The following is a 24,498-nucleotide window of genomic DNA, read 5'->3' on the forward strand; positions in this document are numbered from 1 at the left end:
TGACTCACCCGATGCTCTGAGGAAATCCTAATTGAAAAGATCTCTGAAGCATGACAAAATGATTTCTAGACAACAATTAAATAAGAGATTAAGGGTAAGCATGATTTTAAGGGTTAATCTAGGTTCATGACTTCTATAAAATAGAGATAAAGTGCAAAAGGTAAGTTAAACCACTCACGCGTTAAAGGGACAATTCAGATTTCCTCAACTGGGGTTGTATGAGGTACTTATCCACTGACAGTCTTTAATAAACAGCAGACATCAGTTTGCACGCTCCAGTTTAGAAAAGCAGGCTGGAGTGGAATAAAACTTAAGCAATGTACTGCTGTATTTTAACCGCCTAAAATAAACAACATCAGTTTAAGTGTATGAGTATTTTCACTGCTTTACATTAATGTCCCAGTGATTTCAAAAGGGAAAATGAAGTCGTTACATCGATCTCTTCAAAGCCAGACTCCATCGAAAAAAACAGTAATTTTAGCTCTCTGAACACAGGAGCTGCTGGTCTACTGCCGCCTCGATCAGTTCTTTTGTTTGTGTTATTGTGTGACTTTGGTGTTTAAAAGAGTTAGTTTGGATTCACCGAAGTCACATAATAACACAAACTAACTTACTGATCTAGGCAGCGATAGACCAGCAGCTCCTGTGTTCAGCGAATCTGTCTTCCCCGTTAAAACAGGCTGTCTGAAGGGAGGGTAAAGCAGTGAAAATATTCTCAATATACTTTAATGTGCACTTAGATTGTTACTGCAGCCCGTTCTTATACCAGAGTCCTCAAATACCTCTGTTTGTCAGTGATTTTGGCAAAAGATATCAATGCAAAAAGCAAGCTTATGTGGCTGACAAACCATCATGTTTTTTCTAAAACTATCCATGTGCTTTTGTTGACATCCCAGCATTGGTTTCAGCATCCTGAAACATCAACAGCACATACAGGAAAATAACTAGCGTGTAATATGTAGACGCAAATGTCCGCTGACAAAGCGGTGATGTGACAACAAACACGTTGCAAAATCACACAATAACACATACTAACTAACTGACTGCAGCAGCGGTAGAACAGTTAAAATTACAGTTTTTCTCAATGGAGTCTGGTGGCTTTGAAGAGAACATAGACAGGGAACTGAAGCCGTTCACAGATTTCCCATCAAAACAGGCTGTCTGACAGAAAGGTAAAGCAGTAAAAATATTCTCAATATAGTGCACAGTTAAAGTGAAACTGCTTTTTTTGGTTGCACTCTTTTTTGGTGGCTGAAATAAGTTTTGTTGCTGGCCCCCATCTGCAGCAGTACATTGCTTAGCTTCTGTGTCAGACTCCAGCCTGCTTCTCCAAACTGTGGACATGCTGACTGATATCTCCAGTATGTAACACACTATGGATAAGTACGTCATACAAACCCACTTAAAAAAAATCTGAATTATCCCTTTAATGTTTTCATAGTAACGGAGCATATATCAGACGTTAGGCTCCATAAAGAGAAGTTATGTTTGAGTAAGCATCTCTTACTTTCTCTCCAGCTGAGAACTTGTAATAGAATAATGGTGCTTGCAATTACCTGCTCTGGTGGCAATTGTTTTGCAGCTTTAGCATCCATCTCTTTTCGGGACTCTGCAGTCATTACAGTGTGATTACAGGTTCAGTCTGCAACCTGTCCCCCTTTAAACATAAATAACTTTCCAGGATGCAAGTAGGGCTCTGTAAGAACTTTCCTCTGGCTGATTTACTTCATTTTTATATCCTCCCGAGCGAATTGAAGACAGTGACCTCCGGTGATCTACCTGTGTTCAAGGGAATTCTTGTAGCTATTTTGCTCCCTAAAGAACTCCAAGTCTACTTGCCTTGATAGCAGCTCTGCAGATATAATCAGTCACACAAAGAAGCGCCAGACAAGAACACATACTGAGTGTGATATATTATCATCTACAAGTACAAAGCCAAGCAGCCATATTTTATCACCGCTTAAATTGTTCCCTTTGCTGTCGCGAGGAATATTCTGGCTCTGCTCGGACTGACCGACAACTTCAATCAGGACCTCTTCATCGCCTTTGTACGGTTTCCAGCTCGTTCCTGAAGTGTTATAATCAGACTTGGCTGCGTCGTCAAATGTGCCATCATCATCTCAGAGTTTGAATATCTGATGATGGCTTGGATGAGCTTAGCTGGTGAAATGTCAGGGATGTTCAGCGGGACGATCTGTCGAAGGGAAGAAGCCTGTAATTTTCAACACCAATTTCCTGTGTCTCAATAGGAACTCAAGAATAACCTCAGTGCTGGAGCAGACTTCGGGGTCGATGAAAAGCTCTTCAACATCAAGAGCTTTCAAACACTGAATTCTCTTTGTGGACCTCTGAGCTGCAGTCTGCATGTGACTTTACTTGATTCGGTGAGAGCAATCACATTATAGGGAGAGAAACTATTTTCCCAGAAAATCTCCATCTACTGTGCTGAGTTTGTTTACTCTCATGTTAATTATGATGCATAAGTCAAAATAATAGCGTTCAGTAGTTTCAACAACGGGAACTTAAGTCAGTTGTGGCTTTGCAGCTCCATCAGGGGGAAGCATGCATGCTCAGTGTCGAGTCTGCAGCTCAGTGCTGAGGTGCCAACTAATTATTAAACAAATTCCCGGAGGTTATCCTTTTCTTTCCATTTGTCCTTGTCCCTTTGTCTCTTTCTCATGCAGTTGTCAAGCTTCAGTGGCCATTGTGTCAGCACTCCTGGGCTTTCTTGAGGACGCACACAGCTATGTAATGAATGTGTAAAATTAACTGTGAAAGCTGATATATGCCCGCCACCTTGGACACAAAGAGCAGAGAAGCGGATCGAGAGAGAAAGCCGCCCTTCTCTTTCTCTCTCTTACTCAAACTCAGATCAAACTATAAATCTAAGCAGTCCTGATCAAATATAAACCATTATCCTGTTACAGTTTTGCCCATTTTTCACCCAAATTATTTTCAGAAACACATTTCAGTGCACTGTTTGGTTGTAATATGAGAATTTGTGAATTGGAAGTCAGTTTCTTTTTGTGAAAAGATGGAAACCAACCGGTTAAACTGAGCAGAATCGATTATTTTTAACCCAAGATTGTGTTTCTTTAATGCAGTTTACTTGCTTAAAATATTTTCAAAAACATATTTTAGGCTTTTGTTTAACTGTAAATCCAGCTCTTTTGTTACCAGCTGGCCACTAAAATAATAATGTTTCCTTTGTCAAAACAGACTTGCTTTCTGTTTCCCACAAGTGGGACAGTTATAGGTCAGTTACAACGCGGTGCATTCTGGTAGCAAATACCAGATACTGACATACTTCCATACATGTATGCACAAACTACAAGTGTTTACATCAGGATGGTTTTAGCTCGAAGCTACAGAGCGCACCTTTTAACACCATGGACAGCACCTCATCAGACAACAAATTTAGGTTTTGTCTCACAAAATCTACCAAAACACAGTTTAGCTGAAAACCGTATGACAGTGTAACACATAAGATACGCTGCAACAGTCTTTTCATTGTAGTTTTACCAATGTAGTTTCAACATTTAAACAGTTTCACCAAAAAGTCAGCATTATAACTTTAACAAACTGATGATTTGTTGCAGAACTGATGCATTATGAGACAATCCGAGATATATCACTAGAGAAGTGTTGCCAGTGTTTCCTTACAGTACAATGTGCCTGCTGGGTGCTCCTCTCTTGCTGCTGCGCGGCACGTTTTTCTGGTGTTTTCTGGGTGTGCATAAAAGTTAAAATATTTTCAACTTTTCCCCTTCAGGTGCAGAGTCACACCACTCGTCAATGTCATTTCTGCAGACATCCACAAGCGCTCCCAGCTGCTTTTCCAGATGCGCGTCCAAGACGTTTTTGGAGCGGTTGCGCCTGGCATGATGCGTCTCGGTGTGATTGGCCCCTTAGACCACATTAGTTTTTGCAGTGTGTACCAAATAAACTGAAACTGTTTACTACGCTCTATGGAAACATAAACTCAGGTGCAAAACACCAATTAGTTTAAAATTAATTAGTGTTAAAGCTGAATGGAAAATACTGACAGTATAATGTTCAGGTTTTCAAAAAGAGCAATGAAAGAAACTGCCAGTGGGAATCTAAACCGAGAACCGTAAGCTAGTAAAAGATCCGCTATCCTTGTAAACGCAGGGCTGCGTTATGGGTATCTATGGAATTAAGATGTGTATCTGATCAAGAGAAATGGTGTGAGCAACTGAGTGATTTGAGAGCATTACTGTTTCAAGTGCACACATATTTTTTGAGGATACAGATTACTAACTAATTTAAATTCGATTTATTCGACTACAAATGCAAACTGCTACTTTTGTGATTCATAAACATTGGTAATATTCTCTGTAATTCTGACCAAACCAGCCTCAGCTACCTGAAGGGAGGTATTTCTCAGGAAAAAATCCTAATTTGCTCAACAAGGTAGTCATCTATGAACCTGTCTGCATCAGCATTCGAGTCTATGTTGTAAAAATCCAAACTTATTCCACATACTGAAGCCTGGATACAAGAAAACTTGGAATCACCAACTGCACAACTGCATAACTATTGAGCCTACGATTACACAGCACCAGCTGCACTCTCTTGGGCATGTCATCAGGACGCCCTGCAGGTCCCGCTGCCTTGTAAGACCCTGCATGGCTAAATTACAGCATGAGCATTGGTCAGCAGGACGGCAAAAGCAGCAGTTCAAAGCTCAGCTCAAGGCCTCTCTAAGGATGTGAACCTGGTGGGCGCTCCTGACCGTGTAACAACTGGCAGCAGAGCCCAAGTAGAAAGAAAGGAAAAGTAGGTGACAGCAAAAAAAAAAAAAAATGACACAGCCGAAATGTACTCGAAGCTGCTCTCAGTACAACCTGAGTTCCTTAGATTGCTCTGTACAGCCTTCAAAGAGCTCGCTGTTAGAGACAAGTTGTTCTGAGATTCACTGGACAGCCAAAACCAAGCAAGTTTCTGCGAGTGTGAGATTGAGAGAGACAGGAATAGACTGTTTTTTTACCCTTTCAAGGGCCTTTTGTGATTCTTTCACCATGTGCGAGTACAACCAAGAGTTTGCTAATCACAGTAAAATTAATGATCCAAATGATAGTGAATAACTTTAATTTTAAGAACCAAATGTTCTCGGTTGGATGTTTTAATTTGCATTTTGTTAACATAGCAGGAGAACCAAAATTTGTCCCCAGTATCTTATCATGACTTGCACCTATTCCATGAACAATGAACAATTAAGTAGCTGGAGCTGAGAATTAATTATGTATGTGATAAAACAGAGCGTACTAATTGAAAATCCTTACCTCTTCGGCATAGGCGTCACAAAGTTTGTGTCCCGAGAGAAGTTTAGTTTTCAAGCTCTTGTTCTGAAAGAAAGAGAACAGAAAGTAAAAAAGTGATGCCGTCAGTGTCTACCCTGCACTTGATGTTCCCTTAACATTTCTCAGCGATTTATAAAAAGCACCATTTACTCAGTAGGCCTTAGTTTCTGCGGCGGGGCACTTGGCTGTCGAGGAGCTCTGACAGAAAGTGCTCGGTTGCCCGGTTAGATTTGAGACGAGACCGGAGAGCAGTCAGGAGTGGCCAGTCTGAGGATCTCAAAGTGCACTCAGGCTCATAGGCAACTGAAAGGTCAGCATTGTAGCTCAGGGCCAGACCCCTGCTGAACTTTAAACGTGATCAGTAAAGCTTTAAAACCATTTGACTGGCAGCCTGCGGAGAGATGCCAGAGTCCGGGGTCACGGGGTCTCATTGTTTGGTGCCAGTTAAGATCCTCACTGCAGTTTTTCAAACAATCTGGAGAGTGATTTTTGACTTGGAAAGCAATACAGTGTGTTGTATTAATTTACATGAGATTTGTTAAAGCAAAGCAATACCAGCTGTTGACTTTCTTTTTCCTGTCATGATTTCAATATGCACTCAGCACCAGCCTCAGGTAGCCAGCTGGAAGCAGATGGGTCACCGTGAGGCAAGGCAGTGATTATAATAAATATGGGGGGGACTGAATACATCCCCCTAATATTCAAATATGACTAAAAATGCCCCTCACCCCCTATATACTGATAGAAAAATATCTCTATAAAAATTACAATGCAGCAACAGGCAACCCTGCTGCTTCTCACATTACAGGAAACAGCAGTTCTTTGTGTAATTTGTTCAAGTGGTGTTGCCGTACCTCTGCAGAAGGCCTTGGTTCAACTGCTGTAGGTAGATAAAATATCAAACATTGTAGCCGACTGTCTTTCTTTTTTACTAACACTGAATTTAAGTTTATTAAAAGTTGAAAACTAGAAAGACCCCCAGAACCCCTAGGAGGTTTGGTCCCCTCTGCATTGACTCCATGGCTATGGCCTTGCCATTAAACAAAGTATTATAATAATAATAATAATAACTTTATGTATATAACGCAACATAACCATGAGAGACAAACAATAATGCCGTATTAAGGCCAGACAAAAGAGAAAACAATTACAAAACAAATATAACAATAAGAACCCATATCAAAAAGACTTATTACAATTCAAAGAATATAAGCAGTTAAAACAGAAATAATAGTACTAATAATAGAATTAAACAGGATCAAGACAGAATAAAAGAATAAACTAAAAATTAAATAAAGTAAAGAGGCATAAACTGGTGAATAAAAATTCACCAGAATTCAGAAAATTAAGTATCAGATGCTTCAAATTTTAAACCCATTTTTTATTTTTATATATCCCTCCCACAGTGTTGACACAAAACCTACGCCCTAGACTGTATCACTTATACTTATACTTACCATAAATAAATGATTTAAACATTTGGACAGTAATAATTCTGCTATAATCTCTGAATTAAAAAATGTGACTTAAAAAAATACATGTTAAAAATACTCATTGGCAGAGTTCAGCAGCCTATACTATCAAAAGAGTCATTTCTGAAAAATAAATAAATAATTAAATAAATAAATAATCTGTCTGGAGCTGCAAAACATACTAGAGTATTATAATGAAGAGCCTATTAAGTCTAAAATAGCCTATCAACATTACTAATAGATCTAAATGAGCATTCATTAATGTGTTTTACCACAGGGTGGCTACTCTTAGGTGGGCTATTATTAATCTTTCAGTAATATAACTTTAAGAGATCATTCTTAAAATAAGATAACCCTTTGTTCATCCCACAGCAGGGATATCAGCATCATTACAGCAGCAGAGGGCATAGTGCAAATAAGAACAATCAGTAAAGAAACACAAAACAATAGTACGTATGCATCTGTAAAAACCACCGGGCAGTATAATTAGTACTATATAAAGCACTATATGAATCAAAGCTACTGTTTTTTATTTTATTTTTATTAATAAACATAATATTTGCAGTGTTGGCTGTAAAAGTGAAAAAATGTGTCCACACACAATTTTATTCTCTATTTGACAATATTCTAGTTGACAAAATTGTTAAAAAATGTTTTGCCTACACACTTTGCCTACTTTTTTCAATTGAAAAATGTATGAATCGATGAATTTTAAGGCTTACAACAATGATAAAGAAAAAAATAAAATTATGAAGAATAATTTCATTTCCATATAATTTTCGGTCAAAGCCACAGGGAGCCACTGGAGAGGAGAAAACAAGTATCTGTAGAGCAGCTCCTTTCTTAACGGCAAGGTCACAGACAAAGACAAGACACAGCTTTGGTTTAAGAGACAGTAATACCACAATCTCTCTCTCCAAATTGAGTTTGCGTAAAATGCACTGCTGTAGATTTTAAAAGGAAGTCAGTAAATGGCACAGCCAAGAGGGAGCACGTAAAGACACAAGGAAATGGGGCCTGAGGGTGATAACAGCATCTGAAGGGACAGAATTTCCCTTTTTAATTGACAATGATCTGTTAGTAAGAATGGTCCTAAACCAACTTAATGCTTAACCCAAAGTACCCATCGAGATCTCGAGACGACCCAATAAAACAGCACAGTCAACCATGACGAAAGCTTCACTGAGGTCTGAAAGAACCAAAACCGTACAGTCTCCGGCATCTGCAGCCGAGGGAAGGTCATTCCAGGCACACTGTCTCTACTGTGATTTCAAATTAGATTGAATATCTCAGAAATGCTATTACAGCGCAGAAAAAGAAAACAGTTTTATGCAGCAAACAGAACATACTGCACCATACAACATGATGTATGCAACAATCCATCTAATACAATATACGAAGGCCGACATGTACGTGTTTTATAGCTCTGTGCTGCAGCGACTCTCAGGCTTAAACTATGTTCAAACTGCTACTTAAAATATGTGATGTCAAAGTTGTAGCTGAAAAAATAAAGGGATGAGCAACAGATGCTGCATTCTTGCTAAACTAATATGCTTGACAACAAGACATTTAAAGAGAATTGATTGTTCATTATTCTTAAAAATGTGAGTTTTTAATATAGGAATTGTGGATCAAAGTCCTGACATGTTATTTCTATGGTCTTAGACAGTCCAAAAAAATCAGTAATCATGAACAACTCTCTCCCAAATCTAAAAAAAAGAGTGCCAAATCTTAAATGTGTGATTTCATTAAATATCTGCTCCATTGTTTCGTAGGACACTGGGCCTTATTCACTAATATGTGCATAGAAATGTTATGTAATGACTAAGGATGATAACAGTTAATCGATGATCAATTAATGAGTCCTTAAGAATTTAATAGATTAATTTATAGACTACGCAGTGCTGTCAAATTATATTCAATATGTTGCTGTGAGCTTTGATTGAGGAAAACACACGTTATACTGTGTGAAATAAGCAAAGTGTTCATGTTTTTTTGTTTTAAAAAAACAACAACAATCAAATCAGCCATTAATTTTACCAATGATCAATAAAGGAAAGTGCTTTCAATGTGCAACCCTAATAATGACTTATTCTGCAAATAAAACAACTGTGCATGCAAATTTATCTTCAGACTCATGACTCAGATATCGATAAGATAAGATAAGATAAGATAAGATAAGATGAGATAAACCTGCGCTGTAATAATGGATCTGCCTCTGTGATCACAAAAAAAGCTGCTCAGAGATAAAATAAGAAGAAAAATCGATGATAATGGCGAGGAATAAAATGAACAATAATGAAAATGTTCTTGAACAAGAATAAAAGGGAAATAAAATAGTGATAATAGCAAATTTAAAGTAGCAGAAATTACACAATGATATAAAATAACTGCAATTCAAGCAAGATCAGTTAAAAAAAAAATCATAACTTGCCACGCACCCATTTCTCTGTAATAAGAGAAGTGTATCATGAATAAAGTTGTTTTGATGCACATATTAAGGCCCTGATACATCACTGCTGGCCATCAGTGAGCGTCTGGAAATGTCTGTTGGAAACAGCTGATAAACCTCTCGCCATTCTCCTCAAACACGTTTTGTCTGCCTCTAAACGGACTGCAACATCTTACAGCAATGATAGATTAATCATCTTAACACCGGCTTAAAGGTTGATCAAAATATGCAATATACCCTGGATGCCTGTTTATAGTGATAATTATAATAAAAGCTTATAATTAGTAGGAGTAGCCTATCATTGCAAGCAGATTCATTAAAAACTCAAAACTGTAACATCCCAATATGGACTTTTGCATCTACTCTTGTAAGCTAGAACTGAGAATTTCCATTTTTATAGTGAAAATATTTTAAATAAGACAATAACTGATAAGGACAAAAGGTCAATATTAAGGTTTTTTTGGTGTTTTTTTATTTTTATTTTTTAAATATTTTTTTCTGTCTCGATGTTCTGTATATTATTATTATTATTATTATTATCATTATTATTAATTATTTAGTATTATAGTTGTTTGTTGTCATTATTATTATTTTTAATAATATTGGTGTATTGCTTTTTTTGTAAATATTATTTTATGTATTTTCCTTTCAAATATTTTCATCTCTATTTCTTATCTGTTGTCTTTTGTGTATGTTTTTGAATCTTATCTCTTGTTTAATTTTTTACTTTAATTCTCATCTGGATTAAGTTAAGCATTACTTCTTGACTTCAATTTTGATATTGCCTCTGGGGTATTTTGTGTCTGCTTTGTATTATTCGTGGAAACACTTTGTAAACTCTGTTTTTAAAGGTGCTGTATAAATAAAGTTATTATTTATGAGGTAACCTAAAGGTGATCTCATAACACTGGATACTGACAGGAAATGACATGCACTGTTGTGTAACTAGACTTGTACCGCTTCTGTTTCATCTCAAAGTTAGTTGCAACTTTATCATAACAAGTGCAGATTGATTACTGCTTTTCACTGAGCCAACAGCACATCTGAAATTCTTAATGAGTTTATCAATGAGCTAATTACCTGCAGAGGAAGGAGTATTCTTCAAACCCATCCAGCAGAACTCAAGTGAGAACAATGCATATTTATTCATTCACTACAACTCAAGGACTGAAGAAACACAAAGCCCTGCAGAAGAATTTGGCCCTCACTCCTCTATACAACAAATACAGTATGTTGTGCTACACAAACAAGTTAATGCAACAGCAACTCCTTTTCCACACTTGTTTTGCATGTGAACGGATTACAGTGTATGGGCTTAGAGTGTGATTTAACAGACTCTGAAACAGCATGGTGCTGGGTGCCAGGAGGGTGGTCCCGAACATCGCCAAGACTGTGGTATTGCTGGGCTTTACGAAGGCGGTAATCTCCTAGCTGCACGACGAATGGACCAGAAAACCTCATCACAATGTTTGCTATGTGGGAGGCAGCGAAGATCCACACGGGATATGACGAGTCCGGGCTATAAACAGTTCAACACTACGGCACAGTGTGACACAGTCAGCATCACGAAACAACTGTGGGGTGTAACAGCCAGTTTCAGTAAGATACAAACTGCACATCATTAAAATGACAAATCTCCAAAGAACTAAGTGAAATCCAATAGGATGTATAATGAACAATTTGCCTTAGAAAGATGTTTTTATTCCATCAAAATTAGGAAAAATAATGATTTAATATAAAATGTGTGAGCTGTCAACTAAACTGCTAAAATGTGTGATATTAATGACCACAATAGAGGATTAACAATTTGATCTACACTTCTTTTGGGATTCTGGGGGAAGTATTAAAATCTGCAACATATTCTTCATTAGTTAAAACGTAAAGAAAAACATATCCATCAGTGCTGATTGGGGAATACTAATGAAGTCCAACTGCTACTTTCTTTTTTTGTACATTTTTTTGTACATTTTATTTTTTCGTTCCCCAGTCTGTAAATTAGAATCAGCCTGTCAGTGTTTTTTTGGCACCAGTGCAAGTTCGATTTCAGCTCTAGTGGCAGGTATTTTTGAAAAAACGATATTGCAGCGAGCAATTATGGCCCAGAGATGGCACATTAATTTAATTTAGGTGGCGATAACACATTTGGATATTGTGTTGCTGTGCTCTGATGATAGATTTGCAGCTCCATGTTGGAGACAGCTCAATGTTATTAGGTGACGAGTTGGCTGTGAACCACAGGGACAGTTTGGACACAGAAGGAGAAGGGGGAGTGTGCATCCACCAGCTGGCCCTTGACATCTACTTATAAATGATGTGGCCACCTCCACAATTCTCAGTCTGTGTCATGGCTCATGCTGACTGCACTGACAATCATTCACAACACAGCTGCATCTGTATATAGTTAGAGCGATCAATTTGTCTTTTTTTTTTTTTTTTTTTAGCTCTGCTAGCAGCGTTGGTGAAGACTGACATATCTCAACTAGAATTACCGCCTTGCGGTTGTATGCCTCCGCAAACCAGTCATGTTGCACTAACTGTTGACATCCATGTCTGTGAAAACATGGATGCTTCACGCACATCTTTAACCCGGCAGCACAGAAATCTAGACAGTCAGCACAGTTTCAAGTTGGGCACCCAAGGTTAGAGTCACCAATTCAGTATCTGACCAAATGTCTCCCCTTCTGTTCCTGAGTTATGGCGTTGAATTAAGGCCAGGAAAGTGTTTTTGTATAACATTATGATGTCACAGTGAAGCTGACCTCTGCAAGTTTCGATATACAATCTAGTCGCGTCATTAAAATGCCCCTTTAGACATTTGTGTAAAATTATGTCATAATTAGTAAAAGATTTTTTTAATTAAAGCCAAAAACATTTTTTTCAGGTCACAGTGACCTTAACCATGGACCTTAAAAATCCCAAATTCTAATTGGTAAATCCTCGTGGCCAAGTGGACGTCTGCTCCCTAAACTCCCGAAAAGCCTTCCTGAGGTATTGCATTCACTAAAATCAGACAAACGCACGGTCACAATGACCTTTGACGAGTTAATTTTAATCTGTTCAAACTTCAGTCCAAGTGGATGTTTGTGCCATATTTGAAGAAATTCCCTCAAAGTGTTCGTCAGATATTGTGTTTATGAAAATAAAACTGATGCAAAGTCACAGTGACTTTGACCTTTGACCACAAAAATGTAATCAGTACATTGGTGAGTCCAAATGGACGTTTTTGCCAAATGTGAAGGGGTTTTTGAGGCACTGCATGCATAAAAATGAGACGGATGCAAGATCACAATGACCAGTGACCACCAAACTTGAATCTGCTCTCTATGAGTCCAAGTGAATGTTTGTGGCAAATTTAAACAAATTACCCCAAAGTGTTCTTTAGATATTATGTTGCCAAAAATTAGATGGAAACAAGGTCACAGCATACTCCCACAAGACCTTGAGATATTGTGTTCAACAAAATGAAATGGACCAAAGGTCACAGGGACCTTTGTCTCCCAAAGTCCGATCATTTCTTTGTCAGTCCCAAGTGGATGTTTGAGCCAAATTTAAGGAAATCCTCAAGGCATTCTTGAGATATTGCGTTCACAGGAATGGGATGGACAGACAGAAGAACAGACGACTGGAAAGCATAATGCCTCTTGCCACAGATATTGCAGATGGTGCAGAAACTTAAAAAACTATTTGATGGATTGCCATGGAAATTTGCACAAACATTTGGGCTCCCAAGAGGATCAGTCCTCCTGACCTTGGTGAACCACCGACTTTTCCTCTAGCATCACCATGCAGTTGATATTTGTGTCAACTTGTTTACAGCTCTGCAATTTGGCAGCCAGCAAAAAAAGCTACATTCAGTTCAAAGAGTGTCAGTTTCTCACATTGGCTACATTCTGGCCTCTGTCTTCCCTTCGCAAATCACTACTTCCTCCCGCACACACCTGTACAGTGTACTGTGTACTTCAGCACATACAGTACATGCACACTGAGCAGAGTAATGAGCTGGGATGGCAGTTGTTTTGTGATTCAGTGAGGCAAAACTGGCCAAGTATCAATTCCACACAGGTGCACCTCCTCTAACCCCTGCAGGAGGACCACCGTTCGAGGACACGTGGAACTGGCAGCTGTCATAAAATGTGACGTAGTTTAGCCCCGGGACATACTCAGAGGGAAAATGAGATCCTCTGGAGCTTAGATGTCACAGTGCATTATGCAAAATGTGATACACTGAGCCACATATGTCAACGTGTTATTCCTGCAGCGCTGTCATTCTGCAGACCCGAAAATAAAGGAACATTTTTACATTTGCACCATACTCATATTTTCAATTTGGGAAAATGCAACGGTACACAAATAAGTTGTACAAAATCTGTTTCAGTCTGCTACACAGTCTTTTTTTTACGGATCCATGACTATTTTGCATTCCCGCTTTACCTACAAATCACACAAAGGAATGATGGACAACTGGTTTCTTTTGGTTATTTTAAAGCTCATTATGTTCTCTTTTGCATACAGATTGCAGGGTTAAAGAATTAAGTAAAGCTATTTTATATAAAATATTAAGCTGACTGACAATATAGAGTCATACAGCAATGTAGGCAATCACTAGCCATCTAAAGGACTTCAGCACTCAAAAAATGTCTATGTGACAGAACTCAGCAGTTATTTTCACACATTATAAAGTGCTGATAAGTTGACAACCAGAGCGTTGATGTTTACTGTCCATCTAGGTCAACCTTCACACTACTCCACACACATCACTGTTAGATCATTTTAGCCTTAGTGTGAAGTGGCAGTAACCAACTCTTCTGGTAACACATTTTTAAAAATTTGATTTCGGTTTTTCACATTAACACCACAGAGCGTGAATGCAGTAATGTGCAATTAACTTTGCCACATTGCATATTTTATGCCTTGAACAAATTCAGTTTCTGATGTTAAACTGGAGAGACTGGCCCCTTTGCCTTTAGCCCTTCTGCGACTGTAAATTTAAGTATTTTAGGACACAGGGATGCTGGAGTTCCTGGCTGACATTACTGTGTTTTGGTGGTTGCAGTCGGCTATTGGCAATGTTGTCCTAGATGGTCAGGGAGAGGGCTGAAAAATGTTCTGAAGCTTGGTAAAATTTTATAAAGGAAAAAGCTGTTATGGCTATTTTCACAGATTCCTCTCACAGGACTTCTCACCTAAAGATGTATGAATGTAAATGGGTAATGTGTATAACCACAAATTTGTGTTAATTCCACACAGTTTGGGGCAAAAAGCATGCTTTTTTTTTGTTTTGTTATTTTGGTCGATTTTTTTTGTATTTACATATTTCTACATACTGGGGTCCCTAAACAGTCTTAGAATTGCATAAATTGGGTAGGACTGGAAACCTGCCACTCTTGTGGGTCCGATGAGCCCAGTTTTATTCATATGATGATGTTAGCCCTCAAAGTAGCCATTTCACTGGTGTGGGACCATTTTTTAAGCTGACATCACTGTATATAATGTTCTGTTGTGACCTCTAGGATAATCACAGCTTCATGAAACTTTACAGCCACAAACTAGAGACCTCAGGCATTCCAGGCTGTTCTCATTCAGAAGTCGTTAAATACTGCCACTTATGCAGTGCTTTTTGTGTAAAATCTCAAAGCTAAAAGCCTCCTTTCACATCCACATGATACCCTGCTGGATGGCATCAGCTAAGAACGTGGACAAAACAGTTCCTAATGTTATTATACACCATTGAAAGGCTTGATGGAACCTGTCACATTAGCATGATATGCCATTGGAGGGTGTCAGTGCAGTATTTGGAGCATGAAGGTCCCTTTAGGGTAAATGGGATTGGATGGGTCGAACAAACCCCGGACTTTCATGCAGGAGTCCAGTGTTCGCTTCCATTCTGAATAGGATTCCTATTTAGGTGATCCTAACCATCTGTGCCAGCATGTTGCCTAAACATAACCGCTTGCAGTATAATCCCACCATGCACTTGTGTTGACATCATAGTAGCGGCATCCTTGAACATCAACGGCAGACGTGGAAGGATACCTGAAGCATAATAAGCAGACGCAGTAGTCCACTACAATGTGGCAGTATGTAACAACTAGGGAGGAGAACGTTTTGGGCATTTAGAGGATATATGGCTTTTGTAGGTATGTTGACAAAAAGGGGATTTCTCAGCAGTTTCCAATGTTTGCCATCTAATTGCTAAAATATCAAATGCCAAAAGTATTTCATACCAAATTACAGCAGGGACTTTTCTATGGTGTTCCTCAAGGTCTTGGTTTTCTTAATGTGGTATTTTGGAGGGATTTTATGATCTTTTTTATTAATCAATTCTAGAGTGGTAAAAATAATTAAATTTAGCACCAAATCTGAGGTATCAAATGGTATCAATCCCCAAATTGCAGCAAGAAGGTTGAGCATGTGACTGATTATTATATACTTCTATCTTAACCCTCCAAGCCCTGTACACGATAAACCAGATCAGTCACAGGGTCCAGATTTCTCTTAAGTCATTAGTTCAAGATCCACATATTAAAAATGTCAACATATTCAATTTTAGTTCACAAAATGTAAACAACATGTTGGTGGCTAAGAAAAAAAACAAAACAAAAAAAAAACAATGCGGGAATAAACAAAAATGGCACTTCAAAATAAAAGCTCTGTTGAGCATATTCACTGTACTTCAGAAAAAAGTGTGTTTTTTTAGGAACTTGACTAACTTACACAAGTCACTTGTGATCCATCCAGAATAGACCTGTGACCCACTTTTGGACCATGACCCACCAGTTGGGAAGCACATTCAAAGTTTGAAAGGTGTCTAACCAAAACAAGAATGTTTATTACAGATTTATGACTAGAAAAGCTTCACATATCATCCTAAAATGCATCTGAAATTCATTTTCAGGTTCCCAGCTTTTAGATGGCAAATACCACCTCTACGAGTCATATACTGTTGACTTGCTCTATTCCCCTGTCCCCTATAAAATAAAAAAAGACAAAAATGGGTCGATAGTGGGGAGGGGTGGAGAGGAAGAGGTTTAATAAATCATCAAAAGTGTGACGCAGGTAGAGTTGATATTTTTATCCTCAACAAGTGGAGTCACACTAGCCACGGTGTGCTCATTGCATGACACCACTCAGCTGCAGTACAAATGGAGCACTGTTGTCACAACATATTTCAGCTTAAAAGGTCAATAAGCTTCATTGTAATGACGCAGGAAACAATATGACAAGATGTTTCTGTTGCATCACTGCTTTAATAGCTCGGGCATCTCAATTGTCGAAATATGACTTCATTATCCGCATCAATCAAAGGCCACAATGAACTCTGACTACAAACCCAAACAGAGCCACTGTTTGCAATAAAAGCCACAGATGACAGAATACTCGTAAAATACACATTTTCTCAGTGAAATGTCGTCGGAAGTTCAGCTTAATCTCTAATAAACTTTTCAAAGGTTTATGTTTAGCAAGGCACCAAATATAGAAGTGCTTCATCTTGCAAAGTGCATCGTGTATAATGTCAATCTGCTTTAGTGTAAGTAAGTGAAAACAGTACATAGCATCTGACACTGGAACACTTACACAAAGGAACAAAATCTTTTGATGATTTGATGCTGTGCACTCACAACTTACAACTCCTACACCTTATTTAGGAAAGTAGATTTTCTTGACTTTGTTTATTTCATATAATAATTTCGCCTTTACAATCCACCCAGTTTCCCCGTGCCTGTAAACTCTCACTACATGCTCAGCCTGCAGACAGCAATCTGAATTCTGTGAGACCTTGAGAGCACCGCATTATTTTTGGTTTTGTAGAAATTGGTGTTAGAAACAGCTTTGAACCGTACGCCTCGTATTCACTTTGTCTGGTCGCAGTGGTGGGAGTGATGTTTGATGGCTGATAATAATCTGGGTTAGAAAAGTGTCCTTCTTGCTATCTAGACTTCACTGCAGATGGACCTTAAAAGAATCTGATGCTGAGCTACTGGGGCCAACAAAGGGGGATAATAGCATAATGGCCTATTTATTTTGATTTAAATTTAACAAAGCCCTTTGTTGTGCATTCTTAGTCATGTTTTACCTGTGGTTCTAGTTGGCTCCAGTGGAATAATTTCAAAATAATGAACTGAAATACTCAGTTGCCAAAGCACTTGAGTTAACTTCGCACCAGTTTTTTAAAAAATTGCGCTTTCTTTTCTTATGTCTGAATTCTGCAGGTAGGTTTAGAATAAAAGGACAGCTCGGATTTGTTAAAGTGAGTTTTTATGAGTTACTTATCCATAGACAGTAAATTAACACAGTAGATGTCAGTCTGTACGCCCCAGCAAAACAACATTGTGGAAAGTCTACAACAAATCATATTTTAGCCACCACGAAAGTCCCTCATGAAATAATTAATATCAGTTCATGCATATACTATATTTGGAATATTTTCTGTGTTTTACCTTAACTAGTCCGTACTCGGGGACATGTGCGCTGTAAATTCATGCAGACTTCAGCAGATGTGTGCACCACAACCTTGTGCAGACCACAGACTGATATGTTGGTGCAGACTTTTCCGAAAATGTTTTGTCAGTCACCAGCTTAGCATAATGAGTTAGTACCTGTTTGTTTCAAAATGACTTTAGGATAAATGAATGCGCACAGAAAGATACATCTGTAGTCATTTAATGGGGAACATTAACAGTGTGCACTGTTTTGTTATGTGACACCAACGCAGGGTTTTAATTGCTATGAAAGAATGAAGAATGAAAATTGGGCTTTATTTCTTTAGCTCTGTGTCAAGCTGCAATTCCACCTTCGACCACAGTGTGGGTTGCAATGGCAGAGTGGCGCTGTCCGTATTTTTATTTACTGACTCCACAAAGAGAAGAAGAAGAAGAGGCAAATCTACGTTATTTGTAAGTATTTTTATACAAAACAAGCACAAGCCGTCAGTCTACAACTATGGAAATTCTCAATGCCCATCAATTTTAGATTAATTGGGTAAGCCATTGAGGAGAAAATGGATGCAGACAGACAGACAGATGGATGAGTTTTTTCTTCATTTTATAGTTAAATGTCAGGCAGTGATTTCCATCAGGGAAAATAAAACTGTTCTACCACTCCTTTCAAAGCCAGACTCCACTGAGAAAAACACTCACAACATTGCTGAACACAGGAGCTGCTGGTCTGCCGCTGCCTGGATCAATTATACGTCTTTAACATCGACATGGAACCAGCTCCATTCCTGTCCTGCACCTAATTTTGAACAGTTCAAAGCATCATTCATTGTTCATTCATTGTTTATTTATTGTCCGTAACCTTGTCCTCGCAAGGGTTGCGGGGGGGGGCTGGAGCCAATCCCAGCTGTCATCGGGAGGAAGGCGGTGTACACCCTGGACAAGTTTTGTTGCTGACCCTGACCATAGTAGTACTTAGTAGACCATAGTAGTACATTGCTCAGCTTCTGTGTTGGTAACCCTGTCTGCTTCTCCAAACTGGGGACTTCCGACAAACAACCTCTGTAGTTAATACAATCAGTATGTTTACATGCTGAAAAAGTGGAATTGTTGTGTTAGCCCTACTAAAACGGAAGTTTTGAAATACACGTTAACATGTCAGTCCGACTGAAATCATACAAAGTCAAATTTGTCAAAGTCAGACGACCACTTATATAATGCTGTTGGGGGCCAAATTATTCTTTCATGTATATGCCTCAATCATATACCTGAATACCTGAACTGGCCTATCTGCACATACTCCGTAGTCCCACGATAAGTCTTTGACCCAAAAGTCAAGTCATAAATTCATAGAAAAAAGTCAGGAAAACCAAAGAAAGATGAAGAACAGAGAAAAAGAATAACAAGAGGAAGGTATCAACAAAAAGTAATAGAGTACATCTGAAATGTACAGAACCAAAAAGAGATCCATGTTTTCACAGTTTGACATGTAACCTGTTTGCTCCTACTTGGTATGGTAACTTTGGTGTGTGACGTAATAGATCGACCAGAAGAAGGAAGGAGGCAAATCTCCATCTACTGCTGTGGAGCCGGACAAACTTCCATCAATAAGTCAATTCTTTCCCAGTGCTTGTTTACTGGGACAAGGGGAGCAGTCCAATTAAATGGCCTACTCGAGCTTTAACCATAGCTTGACTTAACTGTGCATATAAACATACTGAGGTACTATAGATAAATACCTAATGCCATCCCACTTCAAAAATGTAAACTGTCCCTTTAAAAATCTTTTTTTTTTTCATAGAAAGCTCCAGCAGCCTTCAGCATATCACAAAAGAAGCTACTGGAAACTAGATAATCCCTCACTGCATAGTGCAAAGCCCCGTGAGACTGTTTCTGAAAAAATTTAAATAATTTATAAAATTCTCAACTTTTCCTTTTTAAAGTTTTGGCATAATTTATGTTAAACGGGCTCCCCCCAAAAAAGGTCTGTTGATCAAGCAGAATGGACTTCAGAAAAGAAACAGAAACTTGGCTTGTCTTTCAATGTCAGCTCAGCTATAAAAATCCTAAAACTTAATGATGAATATTTAACATTAATGATTCTCGGGGGACCTTCTTTTCCCCATGTCTCCATTTTTTCCCCCCTGACCATTAAAAACTGTTATTTATGAAGCAGTTTAATCTCTTATTCAACAGATTTTTCTCTCGATCTTGATTTTCCTCATGAGAATGTGTTTATATAATAAAATAAAAACATATTCTCGGGTCTCTCTGTTTGACAGCCTCTGTCATATATTAATGAGCAGATTCCACACGCAACATAATCAATTACAGTCATTGTCCGTACAGTCCGACAGGCCTGTCTGCTCTCTCAAAGAAAAAAAAATTAGGAAACTCACATTGCATGGAAATTGCAGCGGAGCTTCTGCACTTATGTAGCTGTCACATGCATCTAATAGGCGAGATATTACTGGCATTAGCAAAGCAAATGTTCACTGTGAATAAGCTATTAAATATGACATACCCCCAGACATGTTACAAGGCATTTGGCAGCTTGAGCTGAACTCATCCTGGCAGTTTTTTAAGGACTCTTGAGGTCAAAGGGGGGATTATGCATAAGTGAAAAGATTGCTTTCTTGTCACTAGTTCATTGTTCTGACACCTAATCATATGCATACAGTGTGCGTTGGAAACATGGAGTCTAGTTGTAAGATTTCCCCATAGCTGTCAGCCCTCTTTTTTATCTTTGAGTAAGATATTTAACCCAATGAGAGAGAGGTAATGTGAACAAAATATCACAAAATCAAAAAAAAAAAAAAAAATGCTGTAAATTGCTTTGCCGTGATGCCAAAATCTCTGGCAAGATACTGTGCCAAAACATTAAGGGAAAATCCTGAAGTGGAAGACATGAGCCAAAAATCTGTCAAATTTGCAGAAGTTTCTGAATTTAGCTTTCTGAAACAACAAGTTTCTATTTGTTTATTCTCTCAGTATTTCCCTTTATTTATTTATTTATTTTTAGATGCAACTACTGTTTTTACTCACTCACAGACTCATTCATATTAAGCAGATGACACAGGTGGGAGCATTTTTTTCATTGACAGACTAGTTCTTTGCATGCCATGGTTGCACCACCCATCAGAAAGAAAAGTAAATGCAGCTGCAATTTAGACCTGCAGATGGAGATATGATTACCTGCACACTCATGTTTCACTATTACACAGATTATTGGGTTTTAGGAGCATTCTTTGGTTATGTATACAGTGCATTTCAATTATGCATCTCAACTGGGGTTTTTACTGCAGTTTGCGACAAACACCCTGTGCGTTGCACACAAACCAACAAACCAACAGTTTGCAAGGCTGTGGGGTAGAAATGCATACGACCATAACTGATCCCTTTTGGAGTAGAGCGCCTCATTGTGAGCTGGTGATATAGTCATACGCTCCTGGGGTTCAGTGTTGGCATTTAAAAATAAAAGACAACTGTACTCTCAAGCACAGTGTAAATGTGTATTATTATTGTGCTTTATTTTACATACATTTTGCATATTATCTATCTATTTTTGTTGATTTATGTGGTCTGCTTAATATTGTTATTATATATTTTGGTGTTGTTTCACTGTTGATGTAGATGTTAATCTATATACTATTTTCTCCCACAAGAAAAGTCCACATTTCTGGTCCAAGGACACATACCTACGTTTAAACTTAATGAAAGACTGGGATATGACAAGGTTTTCTGATTCGAGCTAATATCCCAATGCAATCCTTTTCAAGATGGGGGTTGAAGGAATTAGACAGGGAAGCTGTGTTCACACAGTCCAACACATACACCACTCGTGGAAAAATGTGAAAAAATCCTATTTTGATGCAAAGAAGCAAACTGGCACAAGCAGCTTCAGCCAGTCCACTTTTTCATATTTTGACATGATAAATGACATGGCATGTTAATTGAATATTGAAGTATGCACGGCTGCATGTAAAAGAGCATATGAGTGTGAGATTCATTTTAATTAGCCATATTAGCAAGGCAAAAACCTCATTTTTTTGTGTGCATGTAAGCATTCTCAATGTTGCCTACCACAGGCAAAGAGGGTAAGTGCTTCTGCAATCTAAATACTTGTGCCATCTGCAGGTAATGAGTGTTCACAAAACAACTAGTCTTGTGCATGGGTTTATGTGGGTGTTAAAATTTTACACTTGCTGTACCTGTAAGCTAATGTCAATATAAGTTCTGAAAATTAAGGGACAGATAGCGAAGCCATATATGGAATAATTTAAGTCTGGATCAAATTAATTATTTTACCCTTTAAATTTAATATGGCAGTATAAAGAGCTTTAGGCCTTACCCTAACCCCTTTTACAATATATTTTTAGAGGGTTTGTTTCCTGCAGAATGTGAATCTAAAATGCTTTTAATTGGAATTAAACATAACTACTACTATTACTACTAGTACTACTACTACTACAATGAGTACCACTACTAAGACTGCAACTATTACTACTATAAATATGACTATGACTGCAATTACTACTACTATGACTATGAATACTACTATTACTACTATGACTATGACCATGTCTTCTACTATTTCTATGACAATGACTACTATTACTAATACCATTACTACAATTAGGACTATGATTACTATTACTACTACAACTACGACTTCTACTATTAGTACAACTTTTACTACGACTACTACTGCTATGACTATGACTATTCACTACTAAGACTATTACTACCATTACTGCTACTCTGATTATGGCAACTACTGCTTCTACTCCTATAACTGCTACTACCATTACTATTACTACAACAACTACTACTACCACTAGTACTACATATTTTAGGTACTTGTCATTTATGTGAGTATTTCCATTTTTTTTAATCCAAACTTTCTTTATTGGATTTTGCATAGAACAAGCAGGAGTTTAGTACTTACAGTGAACAGTAGTTCTATAACAAGTTAATAGAGCCAGTTCTAGTATTTCCATTTTAAACTAATTTACACCTCTATTCCACTACAGTTCAGAGATGAATACTGTCTTTGATAGGCTGTCACATTACATTTATTTTTAAGCTGCAGCTATATGTAACTTTACAGATTAAGATTTTATAAGCAAAACATATGAGCTCATAAAATATGACGCATTGTTAAAACTTAATCTTTCCAAAAGTAGCTATTAAAAGTAGTACCTTGACCAACTATAACAATAAAATGCTACTTACACATGAATGCACCATTATAATAAACCATCAATAACATATATAAAAGCATAACACTCAAAGGGGACATTTCTGAATTAAAAGTACTTTGACTTAATAATGATAAAAATAATAACAAAAATAATAGTAATTTTTATTATTACATTACATTTTACCAAATAATACTTTGCAGAAAGTAACATTTGTAATGCAGGACTTTTTGTTTGGCTTGTAATTTTTAATATTGAATACCATGAACACAAGTATTACAGCGTGCACTTCATGCTACACAGAAAAGAATAACTGAAAGAGGAAATCAGTATTTCCCAGAACTGCTCAGATCAGGTGTCATGGTCACCCCAGATCCATCACTGTATTATTGTTATGCATTAGATTTTGATTTGATGGAAATATCGTCCATTTTCTCATTTGACCTGATCACATGCATCTGCTCCGAGTTTCTCTCCAGATATCGCCTCTCTGCATTCCTCATTGGATAGCTGTTGAGTAGTTGTAAGAGATGCTTGAAGAGGCTTCAGGCTATTCGAAGAAAAGAGATTAGATGAACTCTATTGATCCTGGCAGGGAAATTGGGAGGGACTGGCGTTTCAAAGAGTTGAAATATTCTATGTGAAGTAGTCTGAATTACTATCAGCATAATAATAGAGCTGCAGCTCATCTCTGCAGTAACCCACCCACCTAAACACTAATCTTTTTCTGGTCATTTAGTTCATTGTCATTCTTTGTATTTGTTCAAGCTGAATCAAAAACAGCAGAACAATCTGATAAATCAGATGGAAATGACGACAGTGAAGCCTCTAATGCTTAGAGGGAATTATCTGGGAGATTAATTGAAGCACTACGACTGCAAAATATGAAGAATGCCCAGACAAATTGGTGTTACTTCAAATTGAATAAATCAAACATTGATATACACAATGGGTCCCAAACATTGCTATCCACTTTTTTAAGTGAAGTGGAACGAGATGCATGTGATCAGAGTCCATTTACTGTGATATTTACTCGACAGCTCTAATACTTTTAACTGATGGAGGTTTGTCTTTGCCCATTGGATATTATGTTTATAGCTGGTTTCAATCAGCCTCAATAACTGAATTTTAAATTTCTCTCATCATAGAGTCAACAAGGAACATTTTAAATACCTCTCAAGGAACCAATTAACCCCTAAAAACACAATATTGTTCAACAAGATGATATAAATTGTTGTGCCTCCTGGTTGGAGGCATTATGTTTTCAGGTAGTCTGTCTGATGTCCCATTCTTGTGAACGTGATAATGCGATACCTCAAAAACACCTCAAGGGAATTTCTGCAAATTTTGCACAAAAGTCCACTTGAACACAACAAGGTAACCACTACATTTTGGTGGTGATAGGCCAAAGTTCAAGGTCACTGTGACCTTGACTGGCTAATTTTGACACAGATATTCACTTGGACTCAACAATGAACTGATTCGACTTCGGTGTGCCAAAGGTCAAGGTCACTGTGACCTTGCATCTGTCCCATTCTCATGAATGGCATATTTCAAGAATGCCTTAGGGGAATTTCTTCAAATTTGGCACAAATGTTCACTTGGACTCAACGA

The 24,498-nt window shown here is 37.8% G+C and overlaps 1 protein-coding gene across 1 annotated transcript in view; it reads right to left on the reverse strand.

The window, feature by feature from the left end:
* Positions 1 to 24,498, reverse strand: part of luzp2 (leucine zipper protein 2) — a 239,362-nt gene that overhangs the window by 50,660 nt on the left and 164,204 nt on the right. Inside the window, exon 6 of the mRNA XM_042489187.1 lies at positions 5,307 to 5,369. Within this exon, the coding sequence (XP_042345121.1) occupies positions 5,307 to 5,369 (63 nt within the window). The remainder of the gene's footprint in view (positions 1 to 5,306; positions 5,370 to 24,498) is intronic.

Source organism: Plectropomus leopardus, chromosome 1 (genome assembly GCF_008729295.1).
Source record: "Plectropomus leopardus isolate mb chromosome 1, YSFRI_Pleo_2.0, whole genome shotgun sequence".
Classification (NCBI taxonomy): Eukaryota; Metazoa; Chordata; class Actinopteri; order Perciformes; family Serranidae; genus Plectropomus; species Plectropomus leopardus.